General features: G+C 44.8%; 1 protein-coding gene across 11 annotated transcripts in view; it reads left to right on the top strand.

Moving 5' to 3' along the window:
- Positions 1–14,920, top strand: part of arhgap32b (Rho GTPase activating protein 32b) — a gene marked incomplete at its 3' end in the record, with an annotated part of 173,871 nt that overhangs the window by 127,088 nt on the left and 31,863 nt on the right. For 10 of the 11 annotated variants that reach the window (XM_079283247.1, XM_079283250.1, XM_079283248.1 and 7 more), the window contains one exon: positions 11,563–11,649. In XM_079283247.1, the coding sequence (XP_079139373.1) occupies positions 11,563–11,649 (87 nt within the window). Of the gene's footprint in view, positions 1–5,230; positions 5,964–11,562; positions 11,650–14,920 lie in introns of those variants that run through there. The other variant, XM_079283244.1, reaches the window with a different exon arrangement.

The raw sequence follows: 14,920 nt of genomic DNA, 5'->3' as shown, positions 1-14,920 counted from the left end.
TAACTTACCAGACCTGCTGCTCACTATTTAAAGACAAAGTCCATCCTCCTTTCTTTGTTAATAAAGAGTTTAATCTCACGGTTGTTCAGTACATCCGTGTATTTTAGTTCCAGTAAGAAGTCCTTCTCCATTCATGGACGCCAGTGAAGACAATCGAGCCTCCCTAGTTGTATTTCTTGAATACGTTTTAATGCGTTTGAGGGCTGAAAATGTCCGCTCGACAGAGGCAGCAGATTTTGGGATTGTCACCGCCCAACACGTCAGGCTAGCCCACTGACCAATCACGTACTTATAGGCCAGCTAGCAGCGCTGACACGTCAAAGAATACGCCCAACATGTCAAACTAAATAACTGATTGGTTGAACACTATGACAATCAACAATATTGTCCCCATTCACTTAACCTGCACATGGATTCACTTGTGAGTCTGCAGGCCTCGGGCCTCTCTTCTAACCTAGAGAGACAGAGGTGAGATCTGATTGGATAAAAGCTCTACTTAAAACAAGCTGCACTGGAAGCAGAGCAACTGAGGAAGACAGTAGCTGTGCAATGAGAAAATAAGATGATGGGAAAAATGTTTTTATAAATTATAATACATGTAGTGTATTTAAGAAAAAATGATTCAATTATAAAATAGCTATAAGTTTGTGATTCTGTTTAGACCAGCAGAGAAGGCCTTGCAGGCTCTGATGGCCCACGACTGCCTTGTTTTTGAAATGTGCTATACAAATAAGAAATTGATATCGTACAACTTTACTACCATGCAGAGAGATTAATGATAAACGTGGTGATAAGCGGCCTGAGACAAATCGTATATGTGCTTGAGAAAGACAAAGACTTAGAAAGGTGGCCGACAATATTCACGGCAATCAGTCTGAGTTTAACAGCTGTGAAGGAGTGCCGACCCCCCATCTCGACAATAGTTACTCAGGCTGTGGTTCTAGTGTGCGGGAGAGCAGTAGGCCATATGTATGCATGCGGCCATGCGTGTGATGAAGATTGACGCCCCCCTTGGCCCGTCCTCTAGGCCAGCACACCGTGCTGCTGTAAGGCTCATGTGTCTCCGCTGCTTCCACCTTCAGACGGTGACGTGCCGGTAACCGTCTGGAGGGGGGGATCTTTACCTCCCATCACTCGCCTGCCTGCATCCGCCCTGCTAGCTGAGCATCGTGACACAATATGCTCCGGCTGCCCAGTCACTCCTTTCACTCACAAAGGGCCGAGAGAGAGATGCATGGAGTTGTACTCCCTCCCCCTAGCAGGACCCAATCCATCAACTGCAGCGCTACACTGAAGACGGCGCCGGGCAGCGCACACCCAGGAGGCAGGCTGCCCTTTAAAGGCACAGGGGGCGACCGACGGCAGGGTCCAGAAAATAATTACGGTCGACATTGGATCAGTTGTAGCTGTAGAATAGTTCAGGACCATATGTTAGTCTGGACAAAGCAAACTCCGAGCCATGGCCTGTAAACCCCCTCTATCACACATTCAGAGGACCTCTTTCCACTCCTTGTGAGCAGAGGATGATGTAACGGTTGGACTCATTCTGCCCTTGTTAGAGGAAACAAAAGACCAGCCAGACTGCACACACACACACACACACACACAACCTCTCTCTCTCTCGCTCTCTGTGTCTCTCTCTCATGGCCTTTATTGGAGGACAACTCGAAATGGTTGAAAATGTGATTGTCCTCAAAGCCAGAATGCACACGATGAAAAGTGTTCCAAAATCCACTCCAGGACGGAAAACCAGCTCAATTAGTCATGACGATTTTCAATCCCACGTTACATGTGAACATTTACAAAAAGTAATGCCTGCTGTATCAAAATATGTTATCTAGAATTTTTGATATTTTCCAATTTTGACAACAAAGCACTGACTCCCATCTCCCTTTTACAGGTTGCATATGAGTTTTGAGGGAAGGGTGTTGTTTGAATGTGGGTAGTGCATTTAGGTAACGTAACCCCGCCACATGGTTTGTTCTGAGAAGCCGTCATTGGGAACTGTTTGGAAAAGGAAAGGCACGTTCAAAACATACCTGGGATGTGGGAACATTTCAAGCTGCTGAGCTTGCTGCTGGAGTAAGCATGTTGGGAACGCCTTACGCCCTTTTTCTGGCCTCCGGAAAATGAAAGGGGGGATAAAAAAGACAAACTTGCAATATCCTCTTGACATCGAGATGCTTTTAGCGATTTCTGCATTCCGGTCGTTCTTCTGTAAAACTAGAATGTTGAGGTACCTTGAACAGAGGCCCTTTTGCCTCATACGTAACGACCTGTGTTTGTTATGGGCCGACCGCCTGCAGCGGGTGAGTTAACTGCATTACCAGAGTGGCCTATATTAGTAGGATGCACATATGGACGATATACACTCTGCATGAAGATGGAAATCCATGTTTCACTCGGTGCCCTTTCACCTGAGGGTTGGTCTTTGTTCAGTCAAGGCTCTTCAGTTGTGCTTCTGTGTCTCAGTAAAGTCTTTGTGAGCGCATCTACACCACAGAAAGCATTCTCATAATGGGATTAGTTTTGTGATCTGCTCCAAGTCTCCATCTCATTCCCTCACAGCAAATCGCCCTCTGTGTTTAAATCCCATCTCACTTCTCAGTCCTTATAGCTTTAGGAATGATTTTTAGAGTTCGCTCCCTCACACATCCTCCTTTTAGCTCGGAAGTACTGCAGTGAAGCCCCACAGGCAGACCTGCGCTCCAAGCCCCTCTGGTTCTGCAGGGTGACAGAAGTACCCCAGTGTGGAAATGGCATCATGGGAAAGAGGCCATTATTTATAATCGTAACATTACTCTCCCGTTTCCTGCAAACTTCCATCCCCTCGCTTCTTCATGATCATCCCTCAAGGATGATGCTGTTCTATCGTCTCACTAACGGATCGAGGTCTGTTTGTCCGTCATAGGTTAGATTAGAAAGACGTCCACAGAGTTTATAGAGGAAGAGGAATAGCATTTTGCCGTGATACAGAGGCAAATGAAGGGGGGTGTCATCTCATCCACCAGCCCTGAAGAAGTTGCACAGTGTCAGAAAGCTGTTTGCTGGCTAGCAGTCAGCCTTTGGTTTGAAAGTTCTCGTGGCTCTGGTTCTTTGGCCTGGCCAGCTCTCTTATGTCACACGCAGAGGACGGGGGAGACTCACGGGAAATGAGAGCAGAGGAACGCCGTGGGCTCTGCCGCTATTTAGAAGTGTTTTTAAAGGAGGAATGAGTAGGATTTGTTTGGCTGCGTGGGTTAGGGAGCTCTCCAGCGGATGAAAGACGACCCAGGATTCCTTCTCGTTTTGGAACAAGCTTTGTCCGCTTGGTGCTTTTCCTCGCTGTATTTGCATTTTTTCCGGTGCTGTGTATGCCCTTTCCGTAGCGTCGTCTTGCATGCGTGCTTACGATCTGGCAGCTGGTCGCTTTGTTTTTATAGAGGTTGATGCCCAGAAGCATTCGGAACACAGAATAGAGAGAATCCAGGCAGATGCACCACCCACCTCTAGTGGGTCATTAGTGAGAGGAGTCTATACATTGTTTTGTAGGAAAATCCTACTTACGGAAAGAATCATATATTGCATCATTGTCTGCTGACAAATGTCTGAAAATTGAAGATTTAAAAAGATCTAAAGGTCATCAACTCCTCGTAGTTCCTCAAGTGGTTCTGCTGGTCTACTAGTTATTTTTATGAGCCACGCTAGCAGAGGCTGATCAAGGGATGATGGTCCACCACGGTGTTTCTGACTCAAAGATCTATTTGATGTTTTTGCAATTTTTGGACAGACATTCATGGTTCAAATTTGGTTCACAAATGGACATATACGTTTCCCTCAGAACCAATTGTTATCAATCCTATGAACCCCGGATCAGTGCATGATTGTAGTCCTCTGTGGCAGGAGGCCTTATGTTTTCATACATCCCGTTCTTGTGAGCACGGTATCTCAGCAACACCTGGAGGGTCTTTCTTCAAGGATGAACTGATTAGACTTTGGTGGTCAAAGGTAACAACACAAAACACATTCATGTGATAATTATGACGATTTCACACAAATAGTTAAGAGGTTTAAAGTGATGAGATCTCCTCCCCCCCATGTCAAGTAACTTACTCATGGGTTGCTAATAGCTGCCATGTCTAATGCAATACATTTCAAAGATCCCATTGACATCCTCAATGCACTCAAAGTCAGTGATCTCTCCTGTCTAATCTTAAATAACAATAATATCATTTGATGAGGCTTTTAGCTTTTTGCATTGGACGCTGAAACTTTGTCTCTACGTGTCCTGGAAAACGTCTGACCTCCCCACATGTGATGTGTGATAAACCAGTCCAGCCTGTCACTGGCATCGCAGAGCGGAGAGCTGAATGAACTGGGTCATCATTGGATTATCATTTGATATTCATCAGCTAGCCGAGCAACGGCTCACCTTGAACACAGAACAGTGGCACTATTTCAACTCAGCAGTGACTGTGTGGTTGCCACACTTTGGCTGTAAATGTTTGGCAGCAGGTTTTGTTAGAGGAACCTTTTTGAAGTCACTTTAGGAATGAAGGTCGCAGCAATAAAAGTAAGTAAATAAGTTTAAACCTGAAGTTGAATTGAACTATCTTTTTGTTGTTGATCTTTTCTTTGTCTGGTGTTAGATCTCTGTCTTGCACAGAGAAACACACACACACAGACACACACACAGGGAGGTTCCATGCAGCCCCGTATCCTTGAGGCCTCTCTTGGCTCCCACATGTCCTCCTCACTGAGGCCGGCTGTTTGCTTGGATTTCCGTTCTCCTCTCCAGCAGTAGCACTTTTTAATCCATCTTGTGTGTGAGTGGCACATGTGATGTCATCACAGCTGATGAAACCTCCACTTTTCTTTCCTTTTTTGTTTGTTTGGGGTATTTGGCTGCAATCTGAGAGCAGAGGGGAGGTGAAGGTTATATTTTTGGCGACTCTATTAGTACTTTGGTAGACTGCGCTCTACCACGCTCCGTGGTGATTTATTGTGGTGTGAGTATTTAAATGCAGGGTTTGGTCGCCCCGAGTTGAAACAGCTTCCCTTATTTATTGTTTTGCTGCATTTGCAAAGCATCAGTTATTGTTTTGACACACTTAATTTAATGTGCTTTGAGGTGAAATGCATTGATGTCTTTTGACCAATAATTAGCCAGAACTGCTGATTTCAAAATGCCACTGTGCAAAAGGACAGCAGAGAGAGGACTGCACATGTGGAAGGAAAGAAAACGACCCCCCCCCCCCCCCCCCGTTACCTCTTGCCCTCTCCTCTGCTTCTTTTCGCTCCCTCCATCCCTGCTCTTTGTCCTGGGAACGTACCAACCGGAGAGGAGAGAAGGGGGAGGGGTGAGCCAGCATGTCAGGCAGGGGGAGAGGAGGGAGCAGGGAGAGAATACCATGTGGCGGAGGGACAGAGCAGACCGTGAGGCCGGCAGAAGGACAAGACAGAAAAGAAAGAAAACAGCTTTTCTTCTTTTTGTTTTGTGGGGGGGGATCTGGTAGTTCCCTCCGTTGTTTCCTGCTGCTAATATATAATTGGATGTTAAAGTTCTGCTGGGTGCCGAGCCATCAGGGAAAGGAAGTAAACAAGAGAAAAAAGACGAGGATGATGGGATGGGAGAGGGGGCAAAATGGAGGAGATGAAAGCGGTCCTGTAAAGGAATCCACCAAATAACCGCCTCCTCTCATCCAACAACACCAGCAGCAGCAGCGCTGCTCGGTCTCTGTGTCCCACACTGGGAGAGCTTGCCCTGTAAGTGAAAGGAAGTGGAGAGCTGACATTTACGTCCTGCTGAGGGGAACAAGACTCTGCAAGAACGGGATGTGCATTCTCTCACACACTTGCACAGAGGCATGGACTCGGGACAGGTGTCGGAGTATTAACGAGGGGCAGACTTGACACTGCACGGCATGAAGGGAAAGGAAAGTGTGTCGGGACTGAGAGGAGGGAAACCCCAGATTTGAACTGCTGTGAGTACGAAGTGTCTTTCTGTCTTTGACTGTACCCTTTGGTTCTTTTCTGTCATTTTTCTTTTCTGCTGCTGCTCTGCAGTTGTCAGAGCAATGCGTCCCCTTTGTCCTTGTGTGCCTGCAGGACTCGCTTGTGTCCAAAATATGGCTGTTGGGATTTAGCTTTTTCTTTCTGCAGGAACCTTTGTTGTAGGGGACAGTGCAACGTCTCTATGGATGGGTTTCTCTTGCTTTTACGGTGTAAACAAGAGGAAATCACAGACCACACAGTGTATGTGTAGTTTTTCCAATACAACCTTCTACAGCTTGAGGACATGGAGAAAGTAATAGTTGTCACAATGATCTTTGTATTGGATTCCCATTATTAAAATGCTGTATAGTTTGACTGTGAACCCGGTACATGCAGAGAAGCTCATTCTAGAGTATGTAGTAACCCCCTCCTTTGCTGTTGCTGGGGCCATAGGGACAATGTGTGCTAGTGCAGGTTGGATCCTAATCGAATCATAACGTGGTGGGCCGCATGCAGTGCAGAATGCAGGCCTAGAATGGTGGACAACCTATCTGGCAGGCCACTCTGTTCGGGTGCACGGGATGTCAACACAAGTTGTAATTTAGATAAACTTCTGTCCAAAAGCAGAAGCACTCTAAAACGGTGAAGCTGTCATGTAGAGCAGACATTAGTCTGTGTATCTAGTGTCTAAAAGCACTAATAGTTTCTAAGTACATTGTTTGTTGTACAGCTGGGAGAAGACTACCGTATGCTTCCTCACTAGCTCACTTTGCTTGTTCGGTAAATGCCAGCTTTAACTTCTCAAGGCTCTGCCAGCAGATGCACAGTAGACAGTTTAGGACTTGAGGCTGGTGGCTAAACATGTATGTGTCTAAACATATCTTATTGTCACAATATGACAAGTGTCTTCCTGCACAATCCCTCAGAAGAGTGGAGCTGTGCTGGTCATACCTATACTGTGTGCATTTCATCAGAAGTAGACTTGGGTAAAACAATGAATCTATTTAAAGGCCCTGCTGTGAACTTTGTAAAAACAAAGGTCCTGTCACCCTCTGGAGGTGTGGAAGGGTGACTGTGGAGTCCTGTGTGTGGATTCTACAGTAGCTAAAAGAGTGTTTGTCTGGGGAATTCATGATGTGCACACATCGTTACATATTTGTTGCTCACTCTGAGTTGTCGGGTCTCAGCCTACGGATTAAATATGGCTCAAATACTGCTCCCAACTCAAAGGCTCCGAGTTTGATTCATCCCACAGTTTTTCTGAAGTTGTGGCTGATGCTACCACTTAACTATCTCGTTGTTTGTACCTTCGCATAGCTTTTAAGCAGCTGAGTTCTGCTGTACATTTCCCTCTTTCATACAGTGAAACCGTATAATTGTTTTGTTAGTATTAAAGGGATAGTTTGGATATTTTGAAGTGTGGTTGCACTTATCCATACTCAGTGTATTGCCTACAGTAGACAGTTTGTAGAAACAGACAGGAGTACCAGTTTAGACACATAAGACATCTATATCACTTTAAGTGTACTCTATATTTGTAATATCCAATCCAAACTTACCCCGTAAAACACCAAAGTCACATACTATCACAAACTTTTAGGTTTCTAAAATGCTTTACTCCCGTGCTGGTACTCCTGTCTCCACACTGGACACGTGCCGACCTCCATCTACTGTAGGTACAACACTGACTGGATAAGTGCCTCATGCAACCCCAGCTCAAAACATCTGAATTGTCCTTTCCAGCTTATCATACAGGATGGTTCCCAAAATATTTGTACTGCAGTCGCATACTGTAGGAGGAAAGCAGTGAACTGCTTCACTGTCAGTTGAAGGAAAGACTGATGTTGCACCACTTGGCCATGACTGTGTTCCTTATGGAACAAAAGGCGGACAATTAGCGGATGTGAGAGCTTGTACCGGTCTTCATGATTACTCTGAGTAATCCTTAATGTACATGACTAATAATAGCAGTGGACCGACGCAGCCCAAACTAACTGAGTACATCGGCACCGTGGTGCATTGAGCTAAATGCTAATGCTAGCATGGTAACATCCAGATGTTAACCAGGTATAACATTTACTGTGTTCACCAACTTAGTTTAGAGTGTTAGCATGCTAACATTTTCCAATGATGGGAATGTCTTTAGTTTTGAAGGTATTGGGGGAAATGTTTTGACCTGATGATAGAAAGAAAGTTCAGGGATTACCAAAGTTATTACCCTGAGGGGAACATCTGAGCCATATCCCATGGCGTTCCATCCAATAGCTGAGTCTGGACAGAAAGATACAACGTCCAACAAACAATGTTAATGTCTGTGCCTAAACTTGACAGCAGTGCAAGGACGCTGAAGGACCATCATTGTATTAATGAACATGCTGCTCTTGGCCTGTCCTACAGCACAGCTTTGAGGTTTGCTTCATTCTACATTAAAACAGCACTGCTTTGTATGTTTTAAGTTTTAGTTAGTTGCAACAGTCGTGATCCCAGTCAGTCAAAACTATTCCACTTGTCTCCTCGGTCCCAGTTGGTTTTGGGCTGCTGTCCTTGTGAAATGCTGAACTGTCTGCCTCGATGGGCTCACTTCTAAAGTTTGTTCTTGTTGCTGCTCTGTGAAGAGAATGTCTTGCTTGTGCACCGAGTGCAAAACATTTCTGGGTTGCTCGGTGCTGATACTGAACAACAGCGGGGTGATTAGGTCATTTGCTGTCATTCTAGTTTGTGTCTCTGAAAAGAGACGCAGCCACAGAAACGGACATTGTTGTTCCGTGAAGGCTGCTCCTCCACTAACAACCGTCTTTAAATCAAGCGCTCTTCACCGTGAAAACAAAAACACCCTCGCTGGCTCCATGACATTGCTAAGACAATATCTGCCCAGTGGACCTTGGGAGCACATAAATACCTTTTAGGTTTTTATGCTTGCTGTTGTGAAAGCAGAAACTGTTTCTTTTATCTGAACAAATTGAGATTTAAAAAGCTGAAATAGAATAGAAAAACAAGTTATCTATGCAGCTGTGAGAGAGAGGTGAGATGTACCAATTATGTACAAACCTAAGGAGCACTGAGAGCAACGCATGCAGAGATGGACGCTTGAGAAAGCCAATCGTCAACAGCAGGGACTGCCAGGCCCAGGTTCAGTGGCATCGAACAATATTACCATTGTTTCTGAAGGAGACTCCCGGCACCCTGGAACTACTTACAATACTGTATGTGCAAAGACCTCATCTGGCTATGTGATGTGCTACATCATATCTTCATCATGTCCTCTGGTCTCACAGGCTCAAAAAATAGAACTCTGCCAAAGGACGGTAATGACCTATTACCTGAACATTTAGGATCCTGTACAGCTGTGCGTCGAGCATCTGCCTTGTTTTACAAACCAGAATATTTTGGATATGCTCCATTGATATAACTTCACATATCAGGACAAACGCCGCCATTTTGGTAGTTGAGTGCAGCTCACTGTGGGACTGACAACAATGGCACGAAATGGCACCAATTTAATCTTAAACATCAGTATCTGTAAATTCAAAGAAGGGCCCTGCCTGCAATAGGAGGTCAGCAGAATGGAGCGAAGGGCATAACTGGGAAATGTAATGTAACTAGTAGCATACGCCCCAACTCTGTACACCTTATAAAGATTCCCTATACAATAGCCTGAGCATTAATATTGCATCAAACAACTATTATCTATGTACAAATATCGTGGAGTAATGGCTACCTGAGCAGAGAATGAAGTCACTCTCCCTCTGTGTTGTTATCCGAGCATCTCCTGCTTTGATGACTTAGCCGGGCCGACTGTGCGTGCCTTTTAGTGCATGTGAGCGTGCTAACCCGGCTAACTCACGGCCGCCTTTCTGCTCTGCTCTCATACGGCGGTTACAGCTGATAACGCCGTACCGACCGACGTCATTGTTGTGGAAGCTATGAGCCCACCCTCCGGTTAAATTCAGGTCAAGCGCTGTTAGCTCTGTCAGCGCTGTTGCCACCGTCAGCTGTGAGCCGCAGGCTCGCCGTCGACATGTTGGGAGTCAATCAAAATGCTTCCAATCTCGGATCGTCCACCTTTAATGAATTGTGATCCAAGTACATAATAATGCACGCAATGTAAAATAAATGTTTTTGCTTCATTCTTAGCATTGGGTGTGCTTTGTTTGTTTGTCTAATTTTATCCAGGAGTAGTTTTATGTGGCAGGGATATATGATTTTGGTTTTGTATATAATTAATAATAATGATAATAAACAAAGAAAGATGTAACCGTTGCTTATTCCAAGTCTTTTTTTTTCTAAGTAGGGCAACCTAACAGATCTGCTTCTTACTACATACAAAATAGTAAAGATGAAGCCGTCGTAGTAGACAGCAGCCTCTTCCTTAACACAGCTGTCCATACTTCTCTGTACTAAGGAGATGGCTGTACCAACGCTCCCAGCATCATGCTTGTTTCCTCGTCTATATTTCATCTATATGTGGGCAGTCAGTGCTGTTCCACTTGGAACTCATCAGTATAATCTTATACAATTCCTTTCAGATGCTTCCTGGTGCAGGTTTGAATGTGTCCCCCTTTTCTTTGACTTAAGCCCCTTTCCCGCTGGGCAAAACTAACACCCACAAACATCCGGCTTTTGTCTTCAGCATTCATCACCGGGACAAATGACTCTGCAGTAGTCAGTGATGGAGACATGACACCCGGGTGGACACGCTCATTTGCGTCCCTTTGCCGGTGTGATGCTATGTGCGTTGAAGTGAATACAATGATTAAAATCAACAGGGATTGGGACACTTATTATTATCTAATAACCTACAAAGCCTACATTTGATATGCTCCCACCGCCACCAGACTCCAGTCAGAACACATTTTACCTCGCTGATCATCGAAACACGCTCAATACAAACTGAGTAGAAACAAAACTCATCTAAACCTTCGCTGTTAGTCTTTACACTGTTCCAGCAATCACCAGCTCTGGTTTGTGACTTAGAACGAGAGACCGAATAAGGAACAGATATAAAAAAAGAAGTAACCAAAATGTCTCCCATGTTTAAAAAAACCCCTGCATATAATTTTGGTGGAATAAGGGTATTATTTAGTTTTGCTCGCCCTCTTTTCATGCAGTGTAGGCCAGAGCTGTGATTAAAAGCTGCCTGCCTCATCCTCGCCTCGTCTGCATGGGCTGGAAAATGAAATGTGTGTTTCCTCTGAGTAATAACATCTTGGACACCTGAAATAAAAGGCGATACTGAAACCTAATATTGCCTTGAAAGTAGCTTCACAGTTAATAAAAGACTTCTCCTCCCCTGGTTGACAGGAGCTCATGTTTATTTAAAATCCAGCACTTCATTAAAGCTACAGCATGTTAGTGGAACAGTCATGGCTGTATCATTAAATGAAATGAAAATAATATTCTCCTGCTTTGTTTTCTGCATGTTTCCCTGCCAGCCTGACCTTAGGATCATGAATATAATTTAAATGTCAGATTTCTGCTGTCCACCCATGAGTTCGTAATAATGGACCCGTCGAAGGGTTTCTCACTCACCACCTCTATCTGACTCTACTTCTTATTTAGGAATAATCCTGAATCTCTCTGTCTTTTCAGCTGTCCCTCGGGGATGAACAGTGTGAAGTGACGCGGAACGGCTATGAGTCGAAGGAGCTGGTGTACTTAGTGCACATATACTGCCAGGTAAGACGCCGCTGGGTGTGATGGTGCAGTCATGCAGAAGTACGGATACTGCACGTACGCTAACCTCCCACTGCACGCATACACTGGGATACAAACTCCCACACTCACTCCACTTCATGTTTGTAAAGATATATTCGTGCCTTCAACTTTTCTCTTAAAACGCAAATGGCGGTTCTGTAGAACCCGGTCGTATATCCAGCAGTCCTCCCTGTGTGAGAGCGCTGGCTCAGATCCTGTTACATTTCTGAGACGCGTAGACATCCAAGTTATGTGGGAATTTTGGATGTGGATCGAAAAGAGCCGTGGATGAATGCCCGGATGGGTTAGAGTTTCTGAAGAATGTCTGACAGGAAGGACGACGTCGTCAAACCCTGAGCTTTCACAACGTACTGTACACATGTTTCTGCATATTTTAGGATATTACCTCGGCGGACTTTTTGGGATTTGTTTGCTGTTTAATCTAGGTTGCAGTGTTTTCTGTTGAGATGCCGCAATCGTGGAAAACTCAATCCTTCATTGCAACATTTGTTGGTGCCAGCGTCCACCAAGTATCATTTTCTAACGATTGTGGGCAGAGGCCTTTTGGAGTGTTCCCATAATAATGCAATTCTGTGTACATGGGGATCTTCTTCCTCCAGCCAGCTGTGCTTTCCTTGCTTCGTATCATTGCAGAGGTCTCGTCAACGTAGAAAACTTAAAAAGTCATCTTTAGAATTCCTTTTTAAGGAGGGATGTCAGAGTAAAGTAACGGCCACATTATTTATGATTACATCATAGGGTTTTGCAAGAAATCTGATTAACCCAAAATTGTGCATTGCCTTAAAGTAGAACACACATGCGCACCAGCTGCTCCGAAGCGCTGCCCCGGCCGCCCCCGGTGACATTTTTGATTCTGGTTTCATGCATTTCCCTCTACAGACTATTTTCCATTTGCACGACCGTGGCAACTGCACACAAGTATGTGGCTGTCTACGTGGAAACTCTGACTTACAGCCATCGGAAAACTGCTAAATCTACACTGGTTCTATTTGGGGGGGGGGTGGGGGGGGGGGGCTGGCAAAGAGTTGAAAGAGTGAAAGTAGCACAGCAAAGTGAGATTGGTTCCACAGAGCCAGGAAGGGAGGAGGGGGAGGGGGCAGAAGCACCGTCTGAAAGTGGGGCAGGACAGCATAAAGAGTTCCCCGAGCCCCCCAGCGCGTCTCTACCAGCCAGCGCTTTATAAACAGCACTAGGATCAGTGGGCTGAGTGCTGCACTGCAGTCCCAGTCACACAAGCCCTGGCCTCGGTACAGACGCATCTTTCTAGGCCAAATCAAAGCGAAGGACTTTTTCCACCGCTCGTCTCTCTCAGTGGGTTTTGAGGTTTGAAGCCCCGTCTTACTGGATGAAAGAGACGCAACACATCCATGGACGAACTCGTAGAATTTTCATTTTATTTCTTTATTTCTTAAGAAAAGTCACGTTTAATGTGGTGGATTGATCAGTTTGCCCTCGCACTGTTGGCATTTAATCACTGCATGTTACGATTAAGGGCTCAGTAAGCTGTTGATGTTTGTAAAGGTATTTCCAGTATCAAAGCACACCAGTCTTCTGATATCTTTTGATAGACTGCCAGTGTATTCACTGTGTCTGTGGGGACAGAAACAGAAGAGACAATCCCAGAGAAAAACAAAGTGAAAACAGCAGAGTTTCAGCAGGTTGTAGTGGGCGTGTCTTTATACTGATAGAAGCTGGTGGCTCTTCTTGTAATATTACTTACAAAGTTCAACTCCAATGTTCGACCAAAACAGACAACCCAAGAAGCCTGCCTTCGGGGGCTACACCTGATAATGATATGCAGGTAGCAAGTTAAAGGTAATTGTTTTATTATGGTAATAATGTCAACTTTATTTGTATGGCCATGTATACCTTTATATAAATCACCAGGAGACAGGAAAGAGAAGAAACAACACAGTATTCTTCACGTTTTCCTCAAAACAAAATGAACAGCAAGCAGTCAGCTCCATCTTTTATGACAGGCAGCCCTGCTTGTTGTTGAACTGGCTGGTAGAATTATTTTTAAATTAGTTTGACTTTTTGTTTGTTTGGCAATTTGAAGCGGCAGAAACAAGCTGCATAGACGGCGCTGACCTACAGAGTGCTGCACAAGTGTTTTATTTCAGGCCAACCCGAAAGTTAGCCTCGCACTGGTTCCCTTGACAAAAGCCAATGGGTTTAAACTCTGAGGCAAATACAGGTTCATCATTCTTGCACATAATGCAGCAAGATAATCTTCACCAAAGAACACCACTTTTATGATTTCTGAGGCGTGAGTGCAATCAGCAGATAACAGTCGGTAACAGGCTGAGCCTAAACAACGAGGCTGCGTGATGACGTTTAATGTCCCAGACAAGTTTAATTTAGCCACTTGTTAGCAATTGAAGAGAACAGCATGGTTTTTGTATCACGTCACTTCGGGGAAGCATGCCAGTTCAAAACGACAGTGTGCCGAGAATGAACCCTGGGGAACACCACAAGTAATCTTAGAGAGGAACAGGAGTCTGCCTCTACAGCAGAGAAGGTTCTGTCAGACAGATAAAAACGTCCATTTTATGCAGTGACCAGAATCATAACATGTTGTTTTCTCAGTTGAATCAGATATTACTCTAATTTCATCATTTCTATTCTTCCTTCTTGAAGTAGTGCTCGTAAAATACAGGCCAATTTCACACCTGAAAGCTCAGCTGATGGAAAAAAAACAACCTAAGAGCTCCCACACTGGTTCACACTGGAATTCCGACTATGCAGACTGAACAGTGACGAGCCAGTTGAGGCAATGGGGCTCTGTATATGAGGCGTAGACTTTATGGGGCTTTATGCACAACAGCACAGCAGTGGTTTGCATGTTTTATCCCTTTTACTACAAAGCACATAGTTGCAGTCCTGTAAGGCTACATTTTACAATACTGCAGATCCTTTCCAAACCATGCAATACGCATGCTATATAAGCTACAGAATGTTGTAAAAGCAGAGCCAAAGGACAAGCTGTGAGCCAACACAGCTGCTGTATAAAGGACCAAAACTACCCACATAGATTCGGCTGGTCAGTGATCGTATTGTAAGGAAACGAATGTAAATCAAGTACTGCCGGGAAGTTCAGAACAAGTGTTCATTAAACATGAATCTGCTGAGAAACACTGAGCAGCAAAGTAAAGCTGCCTGAAGGGGTCGCACAGGGATTTGTGTATTACTTCTTCTGAAGTCCAATTCTTTGTTTCCATTTAGGGCTGAA

This window comes from Melanostigma gelatinosum (assembly GCF_949748355.1).
Source record: "Melanostigma gelatinosum genome assembly, chromosome: 14".
NCBI classification, from domain to species: Eukaryota; Metazoa; Chordata; class Actinopteri; order Perciformes; family Zoarcidae; genus Melanostigma; species Melanostigma gelatinosum.
The sequence above is the reverse complement of the archived record's forward strand: the minus strand, read 5'-3'. Positions and strand labels throughout refer to the sequence as shown.